The sequence below is a fragment of the Xenopus laevis genome, chromosome 8S (assembly GCF_017654675.1).
Source record: "Xenopus laevis strain J_2021 chromosome 8S, Xenopus_laevis_v10.1, whole genome shotgun sequence".
NCBI classification, from domain to species: domain Eukaryota; kingdom Metazoa; phylum Chordata; class Amphibia; order Anura; family Pipidae; genus Xenopus; species Xenopus laevis.
In genome coordinates this window covers 11,785,030-11,803,599 of record NC_054386.1, presented here as the reverse complement: position 1 = coordinate 11,803,599, position 18,570 = coordinate 11,785,030, and the positions used below count along the sequence as shown (strand labels likewise).

The 18,570-nt window shown below is 38.3% G+C and overlaps 1 protein-coding gene across 2 annotated transcripts in view; it reads left to right on the top strand.

The window, feature by feature from the left end:
• LOC108699777 (cytoplasmic dynein 1 heavy chain 1) overlaps window positions 1-18,570 on the top strand; it is a 79,094-nt gene that overhangs the window by 16,247 nt on the left and 44,277 nt on the right. For both annotated transcript variants that reach the window (XM_041574657.1, XM_018232328.2), the window contains exons 13-42: window positions 601-777; window positions 896-1,006; window positions 1,084-1,203; window positions 1,458-1,697; window positions 2,098-2,253; window positions 2,344-2,457; window positions 4,414-4,524; window positions 4,609-4,818; window positions 5,084-5,230; window positions 5,349-5,515; window positions 5,624-5,797; window positions 8,353-8,518; window positions 8,622-8,810; window positions 8,910-9,107; window positions 9,931-10,213; window positions 10,867-10,967; window positions 11,052-11,211; window positions 11,346-11,586; window positions 12,517-12,700; window positions 12,818-13,030; window positions 13,148-13,386; window positions 15,003-15,159; window positions 15,319-15,546; window positions 15,934-16,164; window positions 16,347-16,487; window positions 17,125-17,358; window positions 17,586-17,792; window positions 17,898-18,019; window positions 18,107-18,272; window positions 18,356-18,519. In XM_041574657.1, the coding sequence (XP_041430591.1) occupies window positions 601-777; window positions 896-1,006; window positions 1,084-1,203; window positions 1,458-1,697; window positions 2,098-2,253; window positions 2,344-2,457; window positions 4,414-4,524; window positions 4,609-4,818; window positions 5,084-5,230; window positions 5,349-5,515; window positions 5,624-5,797; window positions 8,353-8,518; window positions 8,622-8,810; window positions 8,910-9,107; window positions 9,931-10,213; window positions 10,867-10,967; window positions 11,052-11,211; window positions 11,346-11,586; window positions 12,517-12,700; window positions 12,818-13,030; window positions 13,148-13,386; window positions 15,003-15,159; window positions 15,319-15,546; window positions 15,934-16,164; window positions 16,347-16,487; window positions 17,125-17,358; window positions 17,586-17,792; window positions 17,898-18,019; window positions 18,107-18,272; window positions 18,356-18,519 (5,351 nt within the window). The remainder of the gene's footprint in view (window positions 1-600; window positions 778-895; window positions 1,007-1,083; window positions 1,204-1,457; window positions 1,698-2,097; window positions 2,254-2,343; window positions 2,458-4,413; window positions 4,525-4,608; window positions 4,819-5,083; window positions 5,231-5,348; window positions 5,516-5,623; window positions 5,798-8,352; window positions 8,519-8,621; window positions 8,811-8,909; window positions 9,108-9,930; window positions 10,214-10,866; window positions 10,968-11,051; window positions 11,212-11,345; window positions 11,587-12,516; window positions 12,701-12,817; window positions 13,031-13,147; window positions 13,387-15,002; window positions 15,160-15,318; window positions 15,547-15,933; window positions 16,165-16,346; window positions 16,488-17,124; window positions 17,359-17,585; window positions 17,793-17,897; window positions 18,020-18,106; window positions 18,273-18,355; window positions 18,520-18,570) is intronic.

Sequence of the window (18,570 nt, the reverse complement as noted above, 5' to 3'; positions counted from 1 at the left end):
TTTGTTACTCTATAAGCAATTGTAAGTGGTGGCTAGGTAGGATTTTGAATTGGATCAGTCTATCTCTGGTTGAGACTAGTTAGTCATAGGCCGTCAGTTGCTTCTTCCCAGTCATCATTCCCCAACTCTGGGATGTCTCTACTCCAGGCTGTACCCACTGCATTAAATGGAGGTTTAATGGTAGCTAGGAGAAGTGAATATAGCCTGGTGACACGTTTCTTGGTGGTGGTAGGTTCTTTCATTTCAAGTCCAGTTGCAAATTTGAATTTAAAGGTCCCTACTGCTTAATCATTTGAGTTGCAGATGTTTAAGAAATAATAATGGGGGGAGGGGGCAAGATCTAAACATTTTTAAATTGGTCGTACAAAAGCAATCTGGTTTACCATGATCTTAAGGGCAACCACAGTAATCAAACTGCTCTTTAAATTAACAAGCGGCTTTTTAATTGAAAGGATTGAAATCACAGCAAGAATGCCTTAAAATGTATGTGAAGTAAAAGTTTGCAAATAGTTTAGCAGACATAATATGTAATTTTAACAGCAGAGCGATATAATTTATGATTTTGAAATTAACTTTTTTTTTTTTTTCTCTTTATTTTAGGTATGGTTACAATACCAGTGCTTATGGGATATGCAAGCAGAAAACATCTATAATCGTCTTGGAGAAGATATGAATAAATGGCAAGCACTACTGGTTCAGATCAGAAAGGCCAGAGGAACATTTGACAATGCAGAAACCAGAAAGGAATTTGGACCTGTAATCATTGACTATGGAAAGGTCTGTTGTATGATTTACTATTCTAACTGATCCTCTGTTTTATTTAGAAACTCTACTATTTTTATATCATCCAATCTAGCTTGCATTAATAGCCCTTTTTTATTCTTTATTTCTATAGGTTCAGTCTAAAGTGAACTTGAAGTATGATTCCTGGCACAAAGAGGTCCTAAGTAAATTTGGTCAAATGCTTGGACAAAACATGACCGAATTCCATTCTCAGATTTCTAAGGTATGGTGAGAGTAATCAAATTCCTTGAGTTTTATTTAGTGGTATCTCAGCTAATTTTTTTTTTTTTAATGTTTTAGTCTCGTCAAGAATTGGAACAACATTCAGTTGACACTGCCAGTACTTCTGATGCCGTGACTTTCATTACATTTGTGCAGTCTCTGAAAAGGAAGATAAAGCAGTTTGAAAAGCAAGTAGACGTAAGTCAATTATTTTATCATGTTCTACATCCAAGTTAGCATAAAAATTTCTGCTTTTTTTCCCATAGTTGTTGTATGTATGTTTTGTTCGTTTTCAATAGTGTTTCATTCTGTTAGTTATTTTAGCTGAAAAAATACATTGTTTTAATATTTAAATGTTATTATTGTCCACTATTAATTTGTGCCATTTTTTCTGATGGATTCAGATGTGAGCTGTGCTAAATTATAAAGTGCAATTTTTTTTTCTCTTATAGCTGTACCGTAATGGACAGCGTTTGCTTGAGAAACAAAGATTTCAGTTCCCGTCTTCCTGGCTCTATATTGATAACATCGAAGGAGAGTGGGGGGCATTCAATGACATCATGCGTCGTAAAGATACTGCTATTCAACAACAAGTTGCAAATCTTCAGATGAAAATTGTTCAAGAGGACAGAGCCGTGGAAAGTCGGTCAATTGATTTGCTGACTGACTGGGAGAAGACTAAGCCTGTAGCTGTAAGACTGATTGATTAATTCTTGCAAAACAAATACATTGTAAAATGTTAACCTCTCCCTCTGTGAATGCAATGCCCTGACATCTTGTTTGCACAGTGCAAGAAGATATGACGGCAATTACTGTTGATTTTAATTAACTGTACCCTTAATGAGCACCCTCTTATTCTTCATAATACAAAATTTACAGGTGCTTTGATAGCAAAAGCCGCATACTATACCAAATATTTTCTTTCCTATTATAATTAAAAGTCATCAGTCACATACATGAATACATGAGGGGTTACAGTTTATTTTAACTATAATTCTGGAGAATATGTCTGGTTCATACATTCTTAAAAAAATTCATTATAAATTGTAGATATTTGTCTCCCTATGTGACTGTTGCGTCTTAACTTTGTAGGGGAACCTGCGTCCTGAAGAAGCTCTTCAAGCACTGACAATTTATGAAGGAAAATTTGGAAGACTGAAAGATGATCGTGAAAAATGCGCTAAAGCAAAAGAAGCACTAGAACTTACTGATACAGGGCTCTTAAGTGGCAGTGAAGATAGAGTTCAGGTAGTAAACTAATGGAAACATATTTGATTAATTTAAAACCTGGTTAGTAATAATTCTATATATCTTATGAGCTTTGGTTTTGTTATTCAGGTAGCTCTGGAGGAACTGCAAGATCTGAAAGGTGTTTGGTCTGAACTTTCTAAAGTATGGGAGCAGGTTGATCAAATGAAGGAACAACCCTGGATTTCTGTACAGCCTCGTAAGGTATTTACATATATTAAGTTTTTCTGCCATGGACTAAATCTTTTTTTGATCCTACTTAACATTGCTGACCAGGCCGGTCCTAGGCAACCCAGCTGGGTACCTTGCTCTGCTCCGTGCCACCCCCCCCCCCCAACAATGGTGGAGAGAGTGGTAGGGATGGAGAGATAAGTGTGCATTGGCATGCAGGCGGGACTGGGGGAAGGCAAACGTGCTTAGTGCCCCCATCGCCCCAATTTTGGCACATGCCTCTTGAGCCCGCCCACGCTTCTGGCCCTGCTACTTGATTACATTGAAACCTGGCATTGTTTTCGATATACCATTTAGAGGCTTTAAAAGTGGAATAAAACACATTTGACTTCTAATGCCTCTGTCTGTGTATGTATAGCTTTATATAGTGCTATTAGGATACACCGGGCTCTACAGTTTTACAGATCGATCCAGATAAAATACACAAGTAAACCTTTATCTAGAAATGCACACACATTTATTATAATAAGGTTTGTAATTTTCAAGTATAAAGCTAGACTTTTAAGTCACCTGGTAAGAGTTGCCTTAACAAGGAGATCCCTGCCCAGTAGAGCTTCCAGTCTTAGTGTAATGGTTCAGGTAATGTGTTAATGCTCCAAAGGATCCGAGTTTCTTTTTGAAGAGGTTGAGAGAGTGTTGTCCTAGGAGGAATTATTTGTTGGAGTTCCTGATGTAAGGAGCCGCATAGAAAATGGTTTCAGACTAGATACGGTAGTGGGTTTAGACTGTGTGAAAAGACAGATTTTAGTGGTGCAGAGGAGGCACCTGTCAATGTAAAGGGAAATTAATGAGAAACAGGGGCGTAACTACAGAGGAAGCAGACCCTGCGGCTGCAGGGGGCCCAGGAGGTATAGGGGGCCTATGAGGCCCTAATTAATGAGAAATGTCAATATATATCGGTAAAACAGGACAACCTCTGGAAATGTTGGGGGCCCTAAAATTAATTTGCTGTGGGGCCCAGTAGCATCTAGTTATTCCACTGATGAGAAATATAGTGAGAAACAGGAGTGAAGGAGTTTGTATGATATCTGTTGATCACAAGGCAGAGTGAAGGAGTTTGTATGATATCTGTTGATCACAAGGCAGCCATGATTTTACCAGGGGCTGAACAAATACCCTCTTAGGAGTGAGCAGGAGGATTCTAGCAGTAGAGCTTACATGATGGCAGGAGAGAGGGGTAGGAGGCTGGATAGTAGAAGGTTGCAGCAGTCTAAAGATTAGAAATGTTGTATATTATGTTTTTGGCTTCTGTAGCATCGTCTTATATTGCAGGCCAACCTAATTTTCTGCTCAGCTGCTCAAAGCACACTTGGCATGGGAGTGTTGTAGGCACTTTCCAAGATGGTGACCCCCTTTGAAGTTCTAGTCATTGCTGCTATTGAGAAGCTGAAACACTAGGCTGGTGCAGTTTTATCCATATTCATTTTTAGAGTTTACTTCTTTAAGTAAGCCACACATTGGATCATTTAGTAGAACAATTTGCTTGATATAGTGCAGTTTGGCCACACACATGGATGGGCAAATGGTACTGACCCAGCAGATTGTAGGTTTAGTGAGATCACATATTGGCTGTATCCGTCAACACACTTGTGTTTGCACCATATTAATCAGTTGCTCAGTTTGGTTCTGAATTTTAGCTGATTTTGAGGACCATGCATGTACGAGATGCACAGCTCAACCAATTTCCACTGATATAGTCAAATCACATATTGGCTGTGTCATTGAATGCACATGCACCTAATAAAAGAGTTGGGCAGTTTGGGTCTGTGTTTTAGTTTGCTTTGTTGTGATCATTTTAGGTGCCGTGCATGCATATTTGTACATTTCAATTTCCACCTGTACTGTACAAACATCAGGATGGCCAGCTTTAGTCTTTATTCCCTACAACACATTGTCAGTTTAATTTTTCTGTGATTTTTTTTTTTACAGTTGCGGCAAAATTTGGATGGGTTGTTGAACCAGCTAAAGAATTTCCCTGCCCGTTTGCGGCAGTATGCTTCCTATGAATTTGTTCAGAGACTCCTAAAGGGTTACATGAAGGTAATGCTCAGAATTACTTTTTGGTGAGAAGGTTATTTGTCCATTGTATTACCTGCAAATATTTTGATCTATTTCTTCCATCAGGTTAATATGCTTGTCATTGAGCTGAAATCTGAAGCTCTGAAAGACCGCCACTGGAAGCAGCTCATGAAAAGACTTCGTGTGAATTGGGTTGTGTCCGAACTTACACTTGGACTGATCTGGGATGTAGATCTGCAAAGAAATGAAGCAATTGTTAAGGATGTTCTCCTTGTTGCACAGGGAGAAATGGCGCTGGAAGAATTCTTAAAGCAGGTAATTTGCTAGTTGGCATGAATTATTATTGGACTTGGAACCTTTTATTTTATCTCTTGTCCAGTTTTTTGTTTTGCTCTTAAATATTAAAACATGGATTCTACTAAGAACTACATCATCCTTTTATATATTTGAAGCTCCTACCGTGTCAATTAGATTTAGACTTGTATTTGTAAAGAGGCATTGATTGAAATTAAGAAGTCTCATTCTAAAATCTACATTGCATCTTCAAAGTCTTTCAAGTGCTGTGTTATTTTGCTTCCAGATTCGGGAAGTGTGGAATGCATATGAATTGGATCTAGTCAATTATCAAAACAAATGTCGCCTGATTCGTGGCTGGGATGACTTGTTCAATAAAGTTAAAGAGCATATCAACAGTGTCTCCGCTATGAAGCTTTCTCCATATTACAAGGTAACATTTTTCCTTTGTTTTTTCTCAGTGTTTGCCAGCTTAATGTACTATAACTATTTTTGTATCCTTGTAAAGAAATACATAATGTATATATTTGTTTCTTTGGGGAAAAACACAGGTTTTTGAAGAGGATGCTTTGAGTTGGGAAGACAAATTGAATCGGATTATGGCTCTTTTTGACGTGTGGATTGATGTTCAGAGACGATGGGTATATCTTGAAGGCATCTTTACAGGAAGTGCAGATATCAAGCACCTTCTTCCTGTTGAAACACAGCGGTTTCAGAGGTATTGCACCCGCCATTTTTTTTTTTTAAATTAAATAAGCTTTTCTGGAAATGCTATAATATGTATTAAAGACAATTTTACATTTACATTTCCCTCTATCCTTTCCAGCATCAGTACAGAATTTCTGGCACTTATGAAGAAAGTCACCAAGTCTCCTCTTGTCATGGATGTTCTGAACATACAAGGTGTGCAGCGATCTCTAGAAAGACTGGCCGACTTGCTAGGCAAGATCCAAAAAGCTTTGGGAGAATATCTGGAAAGAGAGCGTTCATCATTCCCTCGGTAAATAAAAAGATGACTGTTTGGATGTGTGAATGTGGATTTTATGTTTTTATTTTATTTTTTAAATTCAGTTAGTTTATTTAAAGGGATCCTGTCTTCAGAAAACATGTTTTTTTCAAAACGCATCAGTTAATAGTGCTACTCCAGCAGACTTCTGCACTGAAATACATTTCTCAAAAGAGCAAACGGATTTTTTTATATTTAATTTTGAAATCTTAAATGGGGCTAGACATTTTGTAAATTTCCCAGTTGCCCCTGGTCATGTGACTTGTGCAGGAGAGAAATGCTTTCTGGCAGGCTGCTGTTTTTCCTTCTCAATGTAACTGAATGTGTCTCAGTGGGACATGGGTTTTTACTATTGAGTGTTGTTCTTAGATCTACCAGGCAGCTGTTATCTTGTGTTAGGGAGCTGCTATCTGGTTACCTTCCCATTGTTCTTTTGTTTGGCTGCTGGAGGGGGGAAAGGGAGGGGGTGATATCACTCCAACTTGCAGTACAGCAGTAAAGAGTGATTGAAGTTTATCAGAGCACAAGTCACATGATTTGGGGCAGCTGGGAAATTGACAAAATGTCTAGCCCCATGTCAGATTTCAAAATTGAATATAAAAAAATCTGTTTGCTCTTTTGAGAAATGGATTTCAGTGCAGAATTCTGCTGGAGCAGCACTATTAACTGATGGGTTTTGAAAAAAACATGTTTTCCCATGACAGTATCCCTTTAAGAAATAGAATTAACGAATCAGAAAAATTATATAATTACCTGTCCACTTTTTACTATTGAGTGTTGTTCTTAGATCTACCAGGCAGCTGTTATCTTGTGTTAGGGAGCTGCTATCTGGTTACCTTCCCATTGTTCTTTTGTTTGGCTGCTGGGGGGGAAAGGGAGGGAGGTGATATCACTCCAACTTGCATTAAAGAGTGATTGAAGTTTATCAGAGCACAAGTCACATGACTTGGGGCAGCTGGGAAATTGACAATATGTCTAGTCCCATGTCAGATTTCAAAATTGAATATGAAAAAATCTGTTGCTCTTTTGAGAAATGGATTTCAGAATTCTACTGGAGCAGCACTATTAACTGATTCATTTTGAAACATTTTTTTTTCCCCATGACAGTATCCCTTTAAAGGAAAACTATACCCCCTAAACAATGTAGGTCTCTATAAAAAGATATTGCATAAAACAGCTCATATGTAAAACCCTGCTTCATGTAAATAAACCATTTTCATAATAATATACTTTTCTAGTAGTATGTGCCATTGGGTAATCATAAATAGAAAATTGCCATTTTAAAAAATAAGGGCCGCCCCCTGGGATCGTAGGATTCACTGTAATCTCAAACAAACCAACAAACCATACTTGTTAGGTCACATGAGCCAATTAACAGACAGAGTTGTGTCTTTTGCTTCCACACTTCTTCCTGTTACAGTTAGAGTTGAAGTATTTCTGGTCAGGTGATCTCTGAGGCAGCACAGAGACCATCACGAAATGGTGGCTCAAGGCAAGAGATGTAAAAGGGCAATATTTACTTAAATATATATTCCAGTTTGGTAAGATTCTTTAATATGCCACTTAATATGATATGAACTACCTGTTGCTTAAGTATTCATTTTGGGGGTATAGTTTTCCTTTAAGAACAACAGATAAAACGTATCGCAGTTCAGCATGTCATAAACAATATAGGATATGTTTAGTGTCACAATAGCTCAGGAGGCAGTGTAAATATTACTGAAGTTCATTTTACATTTTGATTTATGAAACTGTTACAAGATGCAACAATCAGATTCATTGTAAAGTAACCCCAGGTACCAGCATATTTTTTACATGTCATTATTGCTCCACCGTGGGTTGTGTTGAGTATAGGGGTACATATGCGTCCAATGAGCCCAGATTTTATGGAATTTAGTGGGAACCCCCCTTTTAATATACATTAGTTGTTAGACACTGCGTGTGACTTGCGGATTTTGTTATATTAATTATATAAATATAATATATCACCAAGCAAATCGTTTACATGCAAAGACTGTGGACACCAATCTTCTACACTAAATTTGTGTTAGTTTCTCATATACCAAATAGCTTAGGTAAACCACCCTGTAATAAAGAACCATTCTTTATTAAAAATGGTTGTAGCACAGTATAATGTGCCTTTTCTCCCTTTTTAGCTTGAATGGCTGCCCCATGGCTACACAATAGCCTATTTACATATACTCATGTTGTCTTTATAAAGCAAACAAATAGCTTTTACCAATTCATATTTTAATTACTTTTAAATGCTTTTTATGGTTTTGGTGTTACTGTTCCTTTGAAATGTATTTGACAAAAAAAGATCCTCCCCCAAAGGACTGTCCGATATGATCAAAGCCCACATTGCCTCTCTCTCGCAGATTAATAGGTTGATTAACCGTAAAACACTTCAGTTTCTTTAAGCTTATGCAAAATAGTTTGTGCATCAGAGGGTACACATTTAATTTATCCCCAGGACTGTCCGTAATGAATCTGCTTAAATAAGGAGTAAAATTATTTAATTACCTTATTTTTCACTCGTAAACCTTTAGATTCTACTTTGTTGGTGATGAAGACTTGTTAGAGATCATAGGCAACAGCAAGAATGTGGCCAAGCTACAAAAACACTTTAAGAAAATGTTTGCAGGTGTGTCTAGCATCATCTTAAATGAAGACAGCTCTGTAGTCCTGGGAATATCATCACGGGAAGGCGAAGAGGTAATAAAACACGATTAAAAAACAAAACTTGTTAATCTGGCACTGGCATTAATTCTGGCAACATGGGTGTTTTCTTTTTATGGACTGTATCTTCTGTGTGTAGGTGCTCTTTAAAACACCAGTATCCATCACTAGACATCCAAAGATCAATGAATGGCTGACTTTAGTGGAGAAAGAAATGAGGGTGACCCTGGCAAAACTGCTTGCAGAATCAGTCACAGAAGTAGAGATATTTGGAAAATCCACATCAATTGATCCTGCAGCTTATATCACATGGATTGACAAGTACCAGGTACAACTGTTAAACCAGCATTGCTTGTCTTAACCTTTTATAAATGGTAAGTATAGTTTAAAAAGTTCACGGACACATATTTTTTTCTGAAACCTCTAGGCACAGCTTGTAGTTCTCTCTGCCCAGATTGCCTGGTCAGAGAATGTGGAATCTGCTCTCAGCAGTGTAGCAATGGGTGGTGGAGGTTCAAGCCCTTTGCAGTCTGTTCTGACTAATGTTGAGGCTACTCTTAATGTTTTGGCTGATTCTGTACTGATGGAACAACCTCCACTTCGTAGAAGAAAACTGGAACATTTGGTAAGCAATCAAGACATTTTATTCTTGCCCATGATTATAATCATTTTAATCAGTAAAATGGTTGAAGGTAACGAGATTTTTCACTTAGGAACCTGATTAACGGTTATACAACAAACGTGTAGACATAAATGTTTGGATTACAAAGATTATGTTCACAAACAACAATCTGTTTATATATGTTACAAACCCTAAATAATATACAGTCATTATATTATAAGTTCATTCAAGTAGCATCTGGTCCAATAATTAAGCCTCAATCCACACCCTTCAAACCCTGTCATAATATTTGGGGAATCCCCTAGAAGCGTAATTCATTTGTTTTGAGGGCAATTTGAACCTGATGATGATCTACCATTTGTACGCTGTAGAAGGTTTCTAAACCATCTAATACATAAACTAGGGATGCACCGAATCCACTATTTTGGATTCGGCCGAACCCCCGAATCCTTCGTGAAAGATTCGGCCGAATACCGAACCGAATCCGAACCCTAATTTGCATATGCATATGCAAATTAGGGGTTGAAAGGGGAAAATATTTTTTACTTCCTTGTTTTGTGACAAAAAGTCATGCGATTTCCCCCCCGCCCCTAATTTGCATATGCAAATTCGGATTCGGTTCGGCCGGGCAAAATGATTCGGCCGAATCCAAATCCTGCTGAAAAAGGCCGAATCCCGAACCGAATCCTGGATTCGGTGCATCCCTAACATAAACAACATTCATATTATAAATTTCTTAAACTGTGAAATGCCTCTTGCTTTGTACTCATTTTTTATATGCCGTTTATTATGAAATTCAGTCACAATTAAATTATTGTTTCTGCAGATCACAGAATTGGTTCACCAGCGGGATGTTACACGAACTCTGATAAAAATCAAGATTGAAGGCTCCAAATCCTTTGAATGGCTGAGCCAAATGCGATTCTATTTTGATCCTAAACAGACCGATGTTTTGCAGCAGCTTTCCATCCAGATGGCCAATGCAAAGTTCAATTATGGCTTTGAATATCTGGGTGTGCAAGATAAACTTGTGCAAACACCACTTACGGACCGCTGTTACCTGACAATGACGCAGGCTTTGGAGGCAAGACTTGGAGGGTCACCCTTTGGTAAGAGAAAAAAAAAAAAACTCCTTCTGAAAGTCTTTAACCTTAGTCTACACAGTTGTGGTAGGCTTTAGTTGTATTTGGCACAGGCAAGAACATTGGATTCAAGCAGATTATCTTTGTGTTCCCTTATGTAATGTCTTGACCTTCCTTAATAGTGTTGCTCAAGGTGCATTTTGAACCCTGAATTGTTTTACAAGTTACAACAACATTAAAACACTATTGTTTTGGTCAAATACGACATAGGCAAGTGGGAGTTCCCCTTAATTCACATCCTGGGTCATACAGTATATTACACATTGAAATATAGGTTAAGCAAATAGTGATTGGCTGGTAATTAAATCCTACTTGAGAATTTAGGGTTTCCATTATGGTTCGGAGTGCCTTTATTTAAACTGCATTATATTCCCAGCCCAGTGGTTCCTAAACTGTAGGTGCCCAGAGCAGTGGGGTCCAGACTCTGAGCCAGTTTGAGTGAGATTTAAGGAGCGCTCCTATTAGGTTTCTTAGATAGACTTGGCAGCCTATTCTTAAGATCAGTTGGGAGTGAGCATCTATTTTCTTTTATATTTTTCATCAAAATGTAACATTGTTATGGAATCTTTGAAGCACCCTTAATGCAAAAACTGCAATAAATGTCCATTTTTCCTAATCAGGTCCTGCCGGTACTGGAAAAACGGAGTCTGTGAAGGCTCTTGGACATCAGCTTGGGCGCTTTGTGCTGGTGTTTAACTGCGACGAAACGTTTGACTTCCAGGTATATGCAACACTTATCAAGCACTTAATCTTATTTTTTATGGTCTTTTCATTTCACTTAAACGTTTGACCTTTGTATTTTTAGGCTATGGGTCGCATATTTGTTGGGCTGTGTCAAGTTGGTGCATGGGGATGCTTTGATGAGTTCAATAGACTTGAAGAGCGCATGTTGTCTGCAGTTTCCCAGCAAGTCCAATGCATCCAGGAAGCCTTACGAGAACATTCCAATCCAAACAGAGACCAAAGTATGTACTAAACTTCTAAACTTTGTTTTTTTAAAATTCTTTTGAATGTTTTCTCCCGCGTTGATACTTATAATTTATTATACAAACTGAATCTGAAAATTGTGAATGTAGATGCATTTATTTTATTAATTCAGCACATACTATCACGTGTGAACTGCTCAGCAAGCAAGTGAAAGTCAGCCCTGAGATGGCCATCTTTATCACCATGAATCCTGGGTATGCTGGAAGATCCAACTTGCCTGACAACTTAAAAAAGCTTTTCAGAAGTTTGGCCATGACTAAACCAGATCGCCAGTTGATTGCTCAGGTCATGTTGTATTCCCAAGGCTTCCGTACTGCAGAGGTGCTTGCAAACAAGATTGTGCCATTCTTCAAGTGAGTAAAAATATATTTTTTACTGTTGACCAGGCTAGTGTAGGCATAGTCTTGTTGGTGGGACTGATCAAGCAGATAGGGCATTGCTTCATGTTTTAGTCAATGCTAGGGATGCACCGAATCCAGGATTCGGCCTTTTTCAGCAGGATTCAGCAGAATCCTTCTGCCCAGCCGAACTGCATCCAAATCCTTATTTGCATATGCGTAATTTGCATATACGCAATTTTTTGTCACAAAACAAGGAAGTAAAAAATGTTTTTCCCATCCCTAATTTGCATATGCAAATTAGGGTTTGGTATTTGGCCGAATCTTTCGCGAAGGATTCGGGGGTTCGGCTGAATCCAAAATAGTGGATTCGGTGCATCCCTAATGCGCAACAGGTGTGAGGTCTACACCCCTCTCTGGTTTTGGCAAATAATTTAGCACATAGCACTAGTGTAACTGACTGATTAAGTGTAACTGATTATTGTTCTGAGTGGTCAACATAGGGCTGTTTCACATTGTAACGCACAACATGTCTGTTCCATAGATAGAACTAAGGCAGGCGTAGGGTACTTTAGAGTCCTGTCACATGAGGAGATTAGTTGCCTGCAGTAAATCTTCTCTACTACAGGCAACTAATCTCCTCCAAATGCTTTCCCACTGGCAATAATGTGAATCTCCAGTGGGAGAACACGCAGCACTTTGGAAGATATCTGAACAAACAAAGAACCACATATATTTTCCCACCGGTGATTTAAAAGTATTTGCAGGAGATCAATCACCTGCGGCTGCAAATATTTATCGTGGGTAATCTCATGTGCCAGTACCCTTAGTGGTCTTTTGTCTCATCACAGCATAACATTTTAAAAAAAGCAGAAAATGATTTGTGCCTTAACACTGTTTTTTTGGGGGGGTTTTTTTAAACTTATTTTTTTTCTCTGCAATCAGGTTGTGTGATGAGCAGTTATCCTCCCAAAGCCATTATGACTTTGGGCTGCGAGCTTTAAAAAGCGTGTTGGTAAGTGCTGGAAATGTCAAGAGGGAGAGGATTCAAAAGATCAAAAAAGAAAAACATGAACGTGGAGAAGTGGTGGATGAAGGTGAAATAGCTGAGAACTTGCCAGAACAGGAGGTATGAAATTTCATGCCATGTTTGTACAGTTTTATGAAAAAAATTAAATTACAGTTTTTAGTTTAAAAAAATATAAGGTATTTAACCAGTGAACTGAGTAGTATATCTCTGTTACAGATTTTGATCCAAAGTGTCTGTGAAACTATGGTGCCCAAACTGGTCGCTGAAGATATTCCACTACTGTTCAGTCTTTTGTCTGATGTTTTCCCTGGAGTTCAGTACCATCGTGGAGAAATGACTGCACTGAGAGAGGAGCTCAAAAAAGTTTGCCATGAAATGTATCTAACATATGGGGACGGAGAAGAGGTTGGAGGCATGTGGGTTGAAAAGGTAATATCTCTATAATGGATTTCTGAAGCCCCATTTACCATTTTTACCACTGGCAAAAACCTGTATATAATAAGTAAATTGTAAGTAATAAGTTAATGTTTATTTTTAATTTTTTAGGTTCTTCAGCTTTATCAAATAACTCAAATTAATCATGGCTTAATGATGGTGGGTCCCTCTGGAAGTGGTAAAACCATGGCTTGGAGAGTGCTACTGAAAGCTTTGGAGAGGTTGGAAGGAGTTGAGGGTGTGGCCCACATAATTGACCCCAAAGCAATTAGCAAAGACCATTTATATGGCACTCTTGATCCAAACACAAGAGAGTGGACGGATGGATTATTTACTCATGTCCTGAGAAAGTAAGTGTTTGATTAATATCCACTCTATTTCCTGTAAAAGCCTTTGTCTCAGGAGAGCATTTTGGTTGCATTATAATTTCAGAATTTACAGGAACCAAACCAAGGAAACCATTGTCTTATGTCATTAAATTGTTAAAACAACATCTCTTAATGTACGGAAAGCATTTTAGGACATCATCAAGAGAACACCCGCTCCTGCATGTGCTCTCGTAAAGAAGTAGGCAGACTTGTGCTGCCCACATTTGTTGTTGCAATCTCCCCACTCGTGGCTCATTCCTCAGCCCTCCCTCCTCGGTCCTCAGACCACCTATTTATTTCACCCTGAAAAAGTTGGACCAGGACCCCAACAAAAACATGCTGGTCAGTTGGGCCACTGGGGGCGACATTTTAACCCTTATTACTCAGTGGAAGCAGCGTAGTGAGATTGCAACACACTTTTTATTCTTTGCATAGAACCTTCCTTTCTTCCCTGGTTTAAAGTTAAAAATCCGCCAATAATGCCTTTTGCTCTGAGGAAAAGCAGTTTGTATACCTGTAAATTTTGTTTTGAACTTCAAGCCTCCAGATGAAATCCATTAACAGTCTAAAAGGAATTCTGACCGCTGCAGACTCTGTAGAGGGAGGGAGGAGGCCAGGGCATACTATCAGTATCGCAAAATAATTTATTATCCTGTCCTCTTTAACACTGTAATCTCCGAACTACTCTTATCCTGGCTGAAACCTGCTTTCTATGTTGTAATTTGATGCTTTACCACTTGCTTTCCTGGGCACAATATGATATATAACAGTGATATAGTAAATTTGGTATAAATCTTGACAGTTCAGGCAACCAGGATCCTAATGTGTATGATCTTGTGTGATCTCCTATCTAATCCATGTGCTTCCTAATTATATTGATAATGCATTAAGGGGTGGTTAATTCAAATTTTTGCCTTTTTCTTCTGACTTTCCAGAAATGTGTCTGCTTTGTAAGGTCAGAGACACACGGGCAGATTCGGGGGGGGATTCGTCGCCCGGCGACAAATCTCTTCTTCATGGGAGATTAGTCGCTTCGTTTTCCGAAGTTTCCTTGTGAGGCAACTTCAGACGACTTTGGAAAATAAAGCGATCTGAGTGCCAACCAGGCCATTTTCATTCAAGCCGGCGGGAAGGCAGTTTGGGGAGATTAGTCGCCGAAAAAGAGATTTGTCGTCAGGCGACTAATCTCCCCAAATCTGCCCGTCTGTCTCTGCCCTTAAGCTACAAATTTATTGTTGTTTCTTTTTATTTTTCTTCAGGCCCTCTACTATTTATATTCCAGTTAATCATTCAAATCAATGCATGGTTGCTAGGGTAATTTGGGCCTAGCAGCCAGACTGCTAAAATTGCAAACTGTAGAGCTGCTGCATAAAAAGCTAAACAACCCCAAAAAAAAATTATTAAAAATGAAAATCAATTGTAAATCGTTTTAGAACATCACTCTCTACCTCATACTAAAAGATAATTTAAAGGTTAACAACTCCATTTTTTTGTTGGTAGTATTATAGTAGCACTTGACAAAACCCTTCAACCACTGGTTTTAAGTGATTGTATAATGCCTTAAATGTTTTTGTTTTATTTTCTTTTTTTTCCCCCAGGATCATTGACAATGTCAGAGGAGAACTACAGAAACGTCAATGGATTATCTTTGATGGTGATGTGGATCCTGAATGGGTTGAGAACCTGAACTCTGTATTGGATGATAACAAACTTTTGACCCTTCCCAATGGAGAGCGTCTCAGCCTTCCACCTAATGTACTTATTGAAGTTTTTTTTAAAATATATTAGTCATTGTCTCTTGTATAGTGTGTGTGTGTGTGTGTGTGTGTGTGTGCAGCAAGCAGTGAATAAGTACTGGAAAGCCTTTTCACCCCTGTAGTTGCTAACATTATTACACCAATTATCTTTGTTTAGGTGAGAATCATGTTTGAAGTACAGGATCTAAAGTATGCTACTCTGGCAACTGTGTCAAGGTGTGGTATGGTTTGGTTCAGCGAGGATGTTTTGAGTACAGACATGATCTTCAATAACTTTCTGGCCCGCATGAGAAGTATACCTTTGGATGAGGGTGAAGAGGAAGCTCAAAGGAAGAGGAAGTTTGCAGAAGATGAGGAAGAAGAATCTTCTTCTCCAATGTTACAGGTAAACAGTGGTCTCCTTGAGACTAAGAACTAATAACACCCAAAAATTAAACGTACTATTTGTGCAATTACCCTACACTGTTTTGCTTCAGAAACAATGCTGTCATTTTTATAATACGCATCTGTGTAGCAATGAGGGCAGACTGTCAAGTTCTTTCACGTGACATTAAACAGGGCTATAGAATGAAAACCTTTGTCATATGCAATAGGACTTTTTGTTAGTAAGAGAAAAATCTATTTGTTAGAGCTGGATGAACAGATGCACACTTAAAATGTAATAAAAAGAAATCCATCTCTTGTATTACTGTTTTATATGCATTCTCTTAGTGGCTTCAGACTTCTGCTCATGTGGTTTATGAGCTTAATGTTAAACTTTGTATTTATACAGATCCAACGTGATGCTGCAACAGTTTTACAACCATATTTCACATCCAGTGGGCTTGTGATCAAAGCTCTTGAATATGCATTTAAGCTGGAGCACATAATGGATCTTACCCGCCTGCGGTGCCTGGGTTCTTTGTTCTCCATGTGTCACCAAGCTTGTCGTAATATTGCTCAGTACAATTCCAACCACCCAGATTTCCCAATGCCAATTGATCAGCTGGAAAGATATATTCAGGTAATCTTATTTTACAGTGGTTGTTTTAACAGTGATAAGCTCTTGCGAGTAGGGTCATTGGATCCTATTTTTCATCCTTTGCTCCTCTTTTTCATTATAAATGAATGTAAATTACCGAATAACTTGCTGTTGCTATATAGATAAATGATGATTATTCTAAAGTCAATGCTTTTTACTTGCAGCGCTACCTTATTTATGCAATTCTGTGGTCTTTCTCTGGAGATGGACGCCTAAAAATAAGAGCAGAACTTGGTGAATACATAAGAAGAATTACAACCATACCCCTCCCATCTACACCCAATATACCTATAATTGATTATGAGGTATAAGAATTTTTCTTTCGAAATAAATATAAATGTTTGCAGGTAGGCTTGTTAAAGGAAAACTATACCCCCAAAATGAATACTTAAGCAACAGATAGTTTATATCAAATTGAATGACATATTAAAGAATCTTACCAAACTGGAATATATATTTACATAAATATTGCCCTTTTACATCTCTTGCCTTGAACCACCATTTCGTGACTCTCTCTGTGCTGCCTCAGAGATCACCTGACCAGAAATACTACAACACTAACTGTAACAGGAAGAAGTGAGGAAGCAAAAGGCAGAACTCTGTGTGTTAATTGGCTAATGTGACCTTACATGTGGTTTGTATGTGTGCACAGTGAATCTTACGATCTCAGGGGGCGGCCCTTATTTTTTAAAATGGCAATTTTCTATTTATGATTACCCAATGGCACATACTACTAAAAAAGTATATTATTGTGATAATGGTTCATTTACATGAAGCAGGGTTTTACACATGAGCTGTTTTACTCAGTATCTTTTAATAGAGACCTACATTGTTTGGGGGGGGTATAGTTTTCCTTTAAGAGGTTACTTTAGTTAAAGTATACCTTACAACAAAGACATTAATGTGATAAATAATATTTGATTGGCAATGTCTTATTTTAAGGTATGTATCAGTGGTGAGTGGCAGCCCTGGCAGTCTAAAGTTCCTCAGATTGAAGTTGAAACCCACAAAGTGGCTGCCCCTGATGTGGTTGTACCAACTCTGGATACTGTTCGACATGAAGCGCTGCTCTACACATGGCTTGCAGAACATAAGCCACTTGTTCTTTGTGGTCCTCCTGGCTCTGGCAAAACGATGACACTCTTCAGTGCCCTGCGAGCACTCCCTGATATGGAGGTAAAGTACTGTGGTATATATGCTCATGGTTTCCGTACCTTGGACTCCCTTTTCTATACAAAAAGTGCTAATTTTCAACATACTGGTTTTGTTTTTTCCTGTAATATATTTAGTAAATTGTATTTATCTTTACTAAGATAAACCTATATTGGTGGCAAAACCATTCTGTTTAACTGTATACTTCATTACTCCGTGCACATTTGTAAATGTCTTCTGTTTCTTTTCAGGTTGTTGGATTGAACTTTTCCAGTGCTACTACCCCAGAACTACTTATGAAAACATTTGACCACTACTGTGAATACCGACGTACACCAAATGGTGTTGTGCTGGCACCTGTGCAGCTTGGAAAGTGGTTGGTGCTGTTCTGCGATGAGATAAATTTACCAGATATGGACAAATATGGAACCCAGAGAGTCATTTCTTTTATCCGACAGGTATTCATTAAAAAAACTATTCCATATGTTTATATTTTATGGCGGACGTGGCTTTGCCCAGGGAAGTTTCTGTCTACTTGACTAATAGTATTGTGCTTCATTTAGATGGTAGAACATGGAGGTTTCTACAGGACCTCTGATCAAACATGGGTGAAGTTAGAAAGAATTCAATTTGTTGGAGCCTGTAACCCACCTACGGACCCTGGAAGAAAGCCCTTGACTCATAGGTAATGATTTTTAGCCATTTCATCATGAAGGTTTTTTTTAACACGTTAAATAAGGCAGCTATAATAGTAATTTATATTTTAAAAAAGGTTCCTGCGCCATGTGCCGGTGGTGTATGTTGATTATCCAGGACCTGCCTCATTGACTCAGATATATGGAACATTCAACCGGGCAATGCTGAGACTTATTCCTTCTTTGCGAACTTATGCAGAGCCTCTTACAGCTGCAATGGTGGAGTTTTACACCATGTCACAGGTACGTCTGAAACGGTGTATTAAAACGTTTCTATTTCTTTATCAAATTTAGCTATTCCTAATTTCCATTGTTTTCTTCTTCAGGAGAGATTCACACAAGACATTCAACCACACTATATATACTCGCCTCGTGAAATGACCCGTTGGGTGAGAGGAATTTTTGAGGCATTAAGACCACTTGAAACACTGTCCGTTGAAGGGCTGATTAGAATCTGGGCGCATGAAGCTCTTCGTCTCTTCCAGGACAGGTGGTTGTTTTGTTCTTGTTTCTTTCCTTAGTTTTTGTTGTTTTAGTTTGT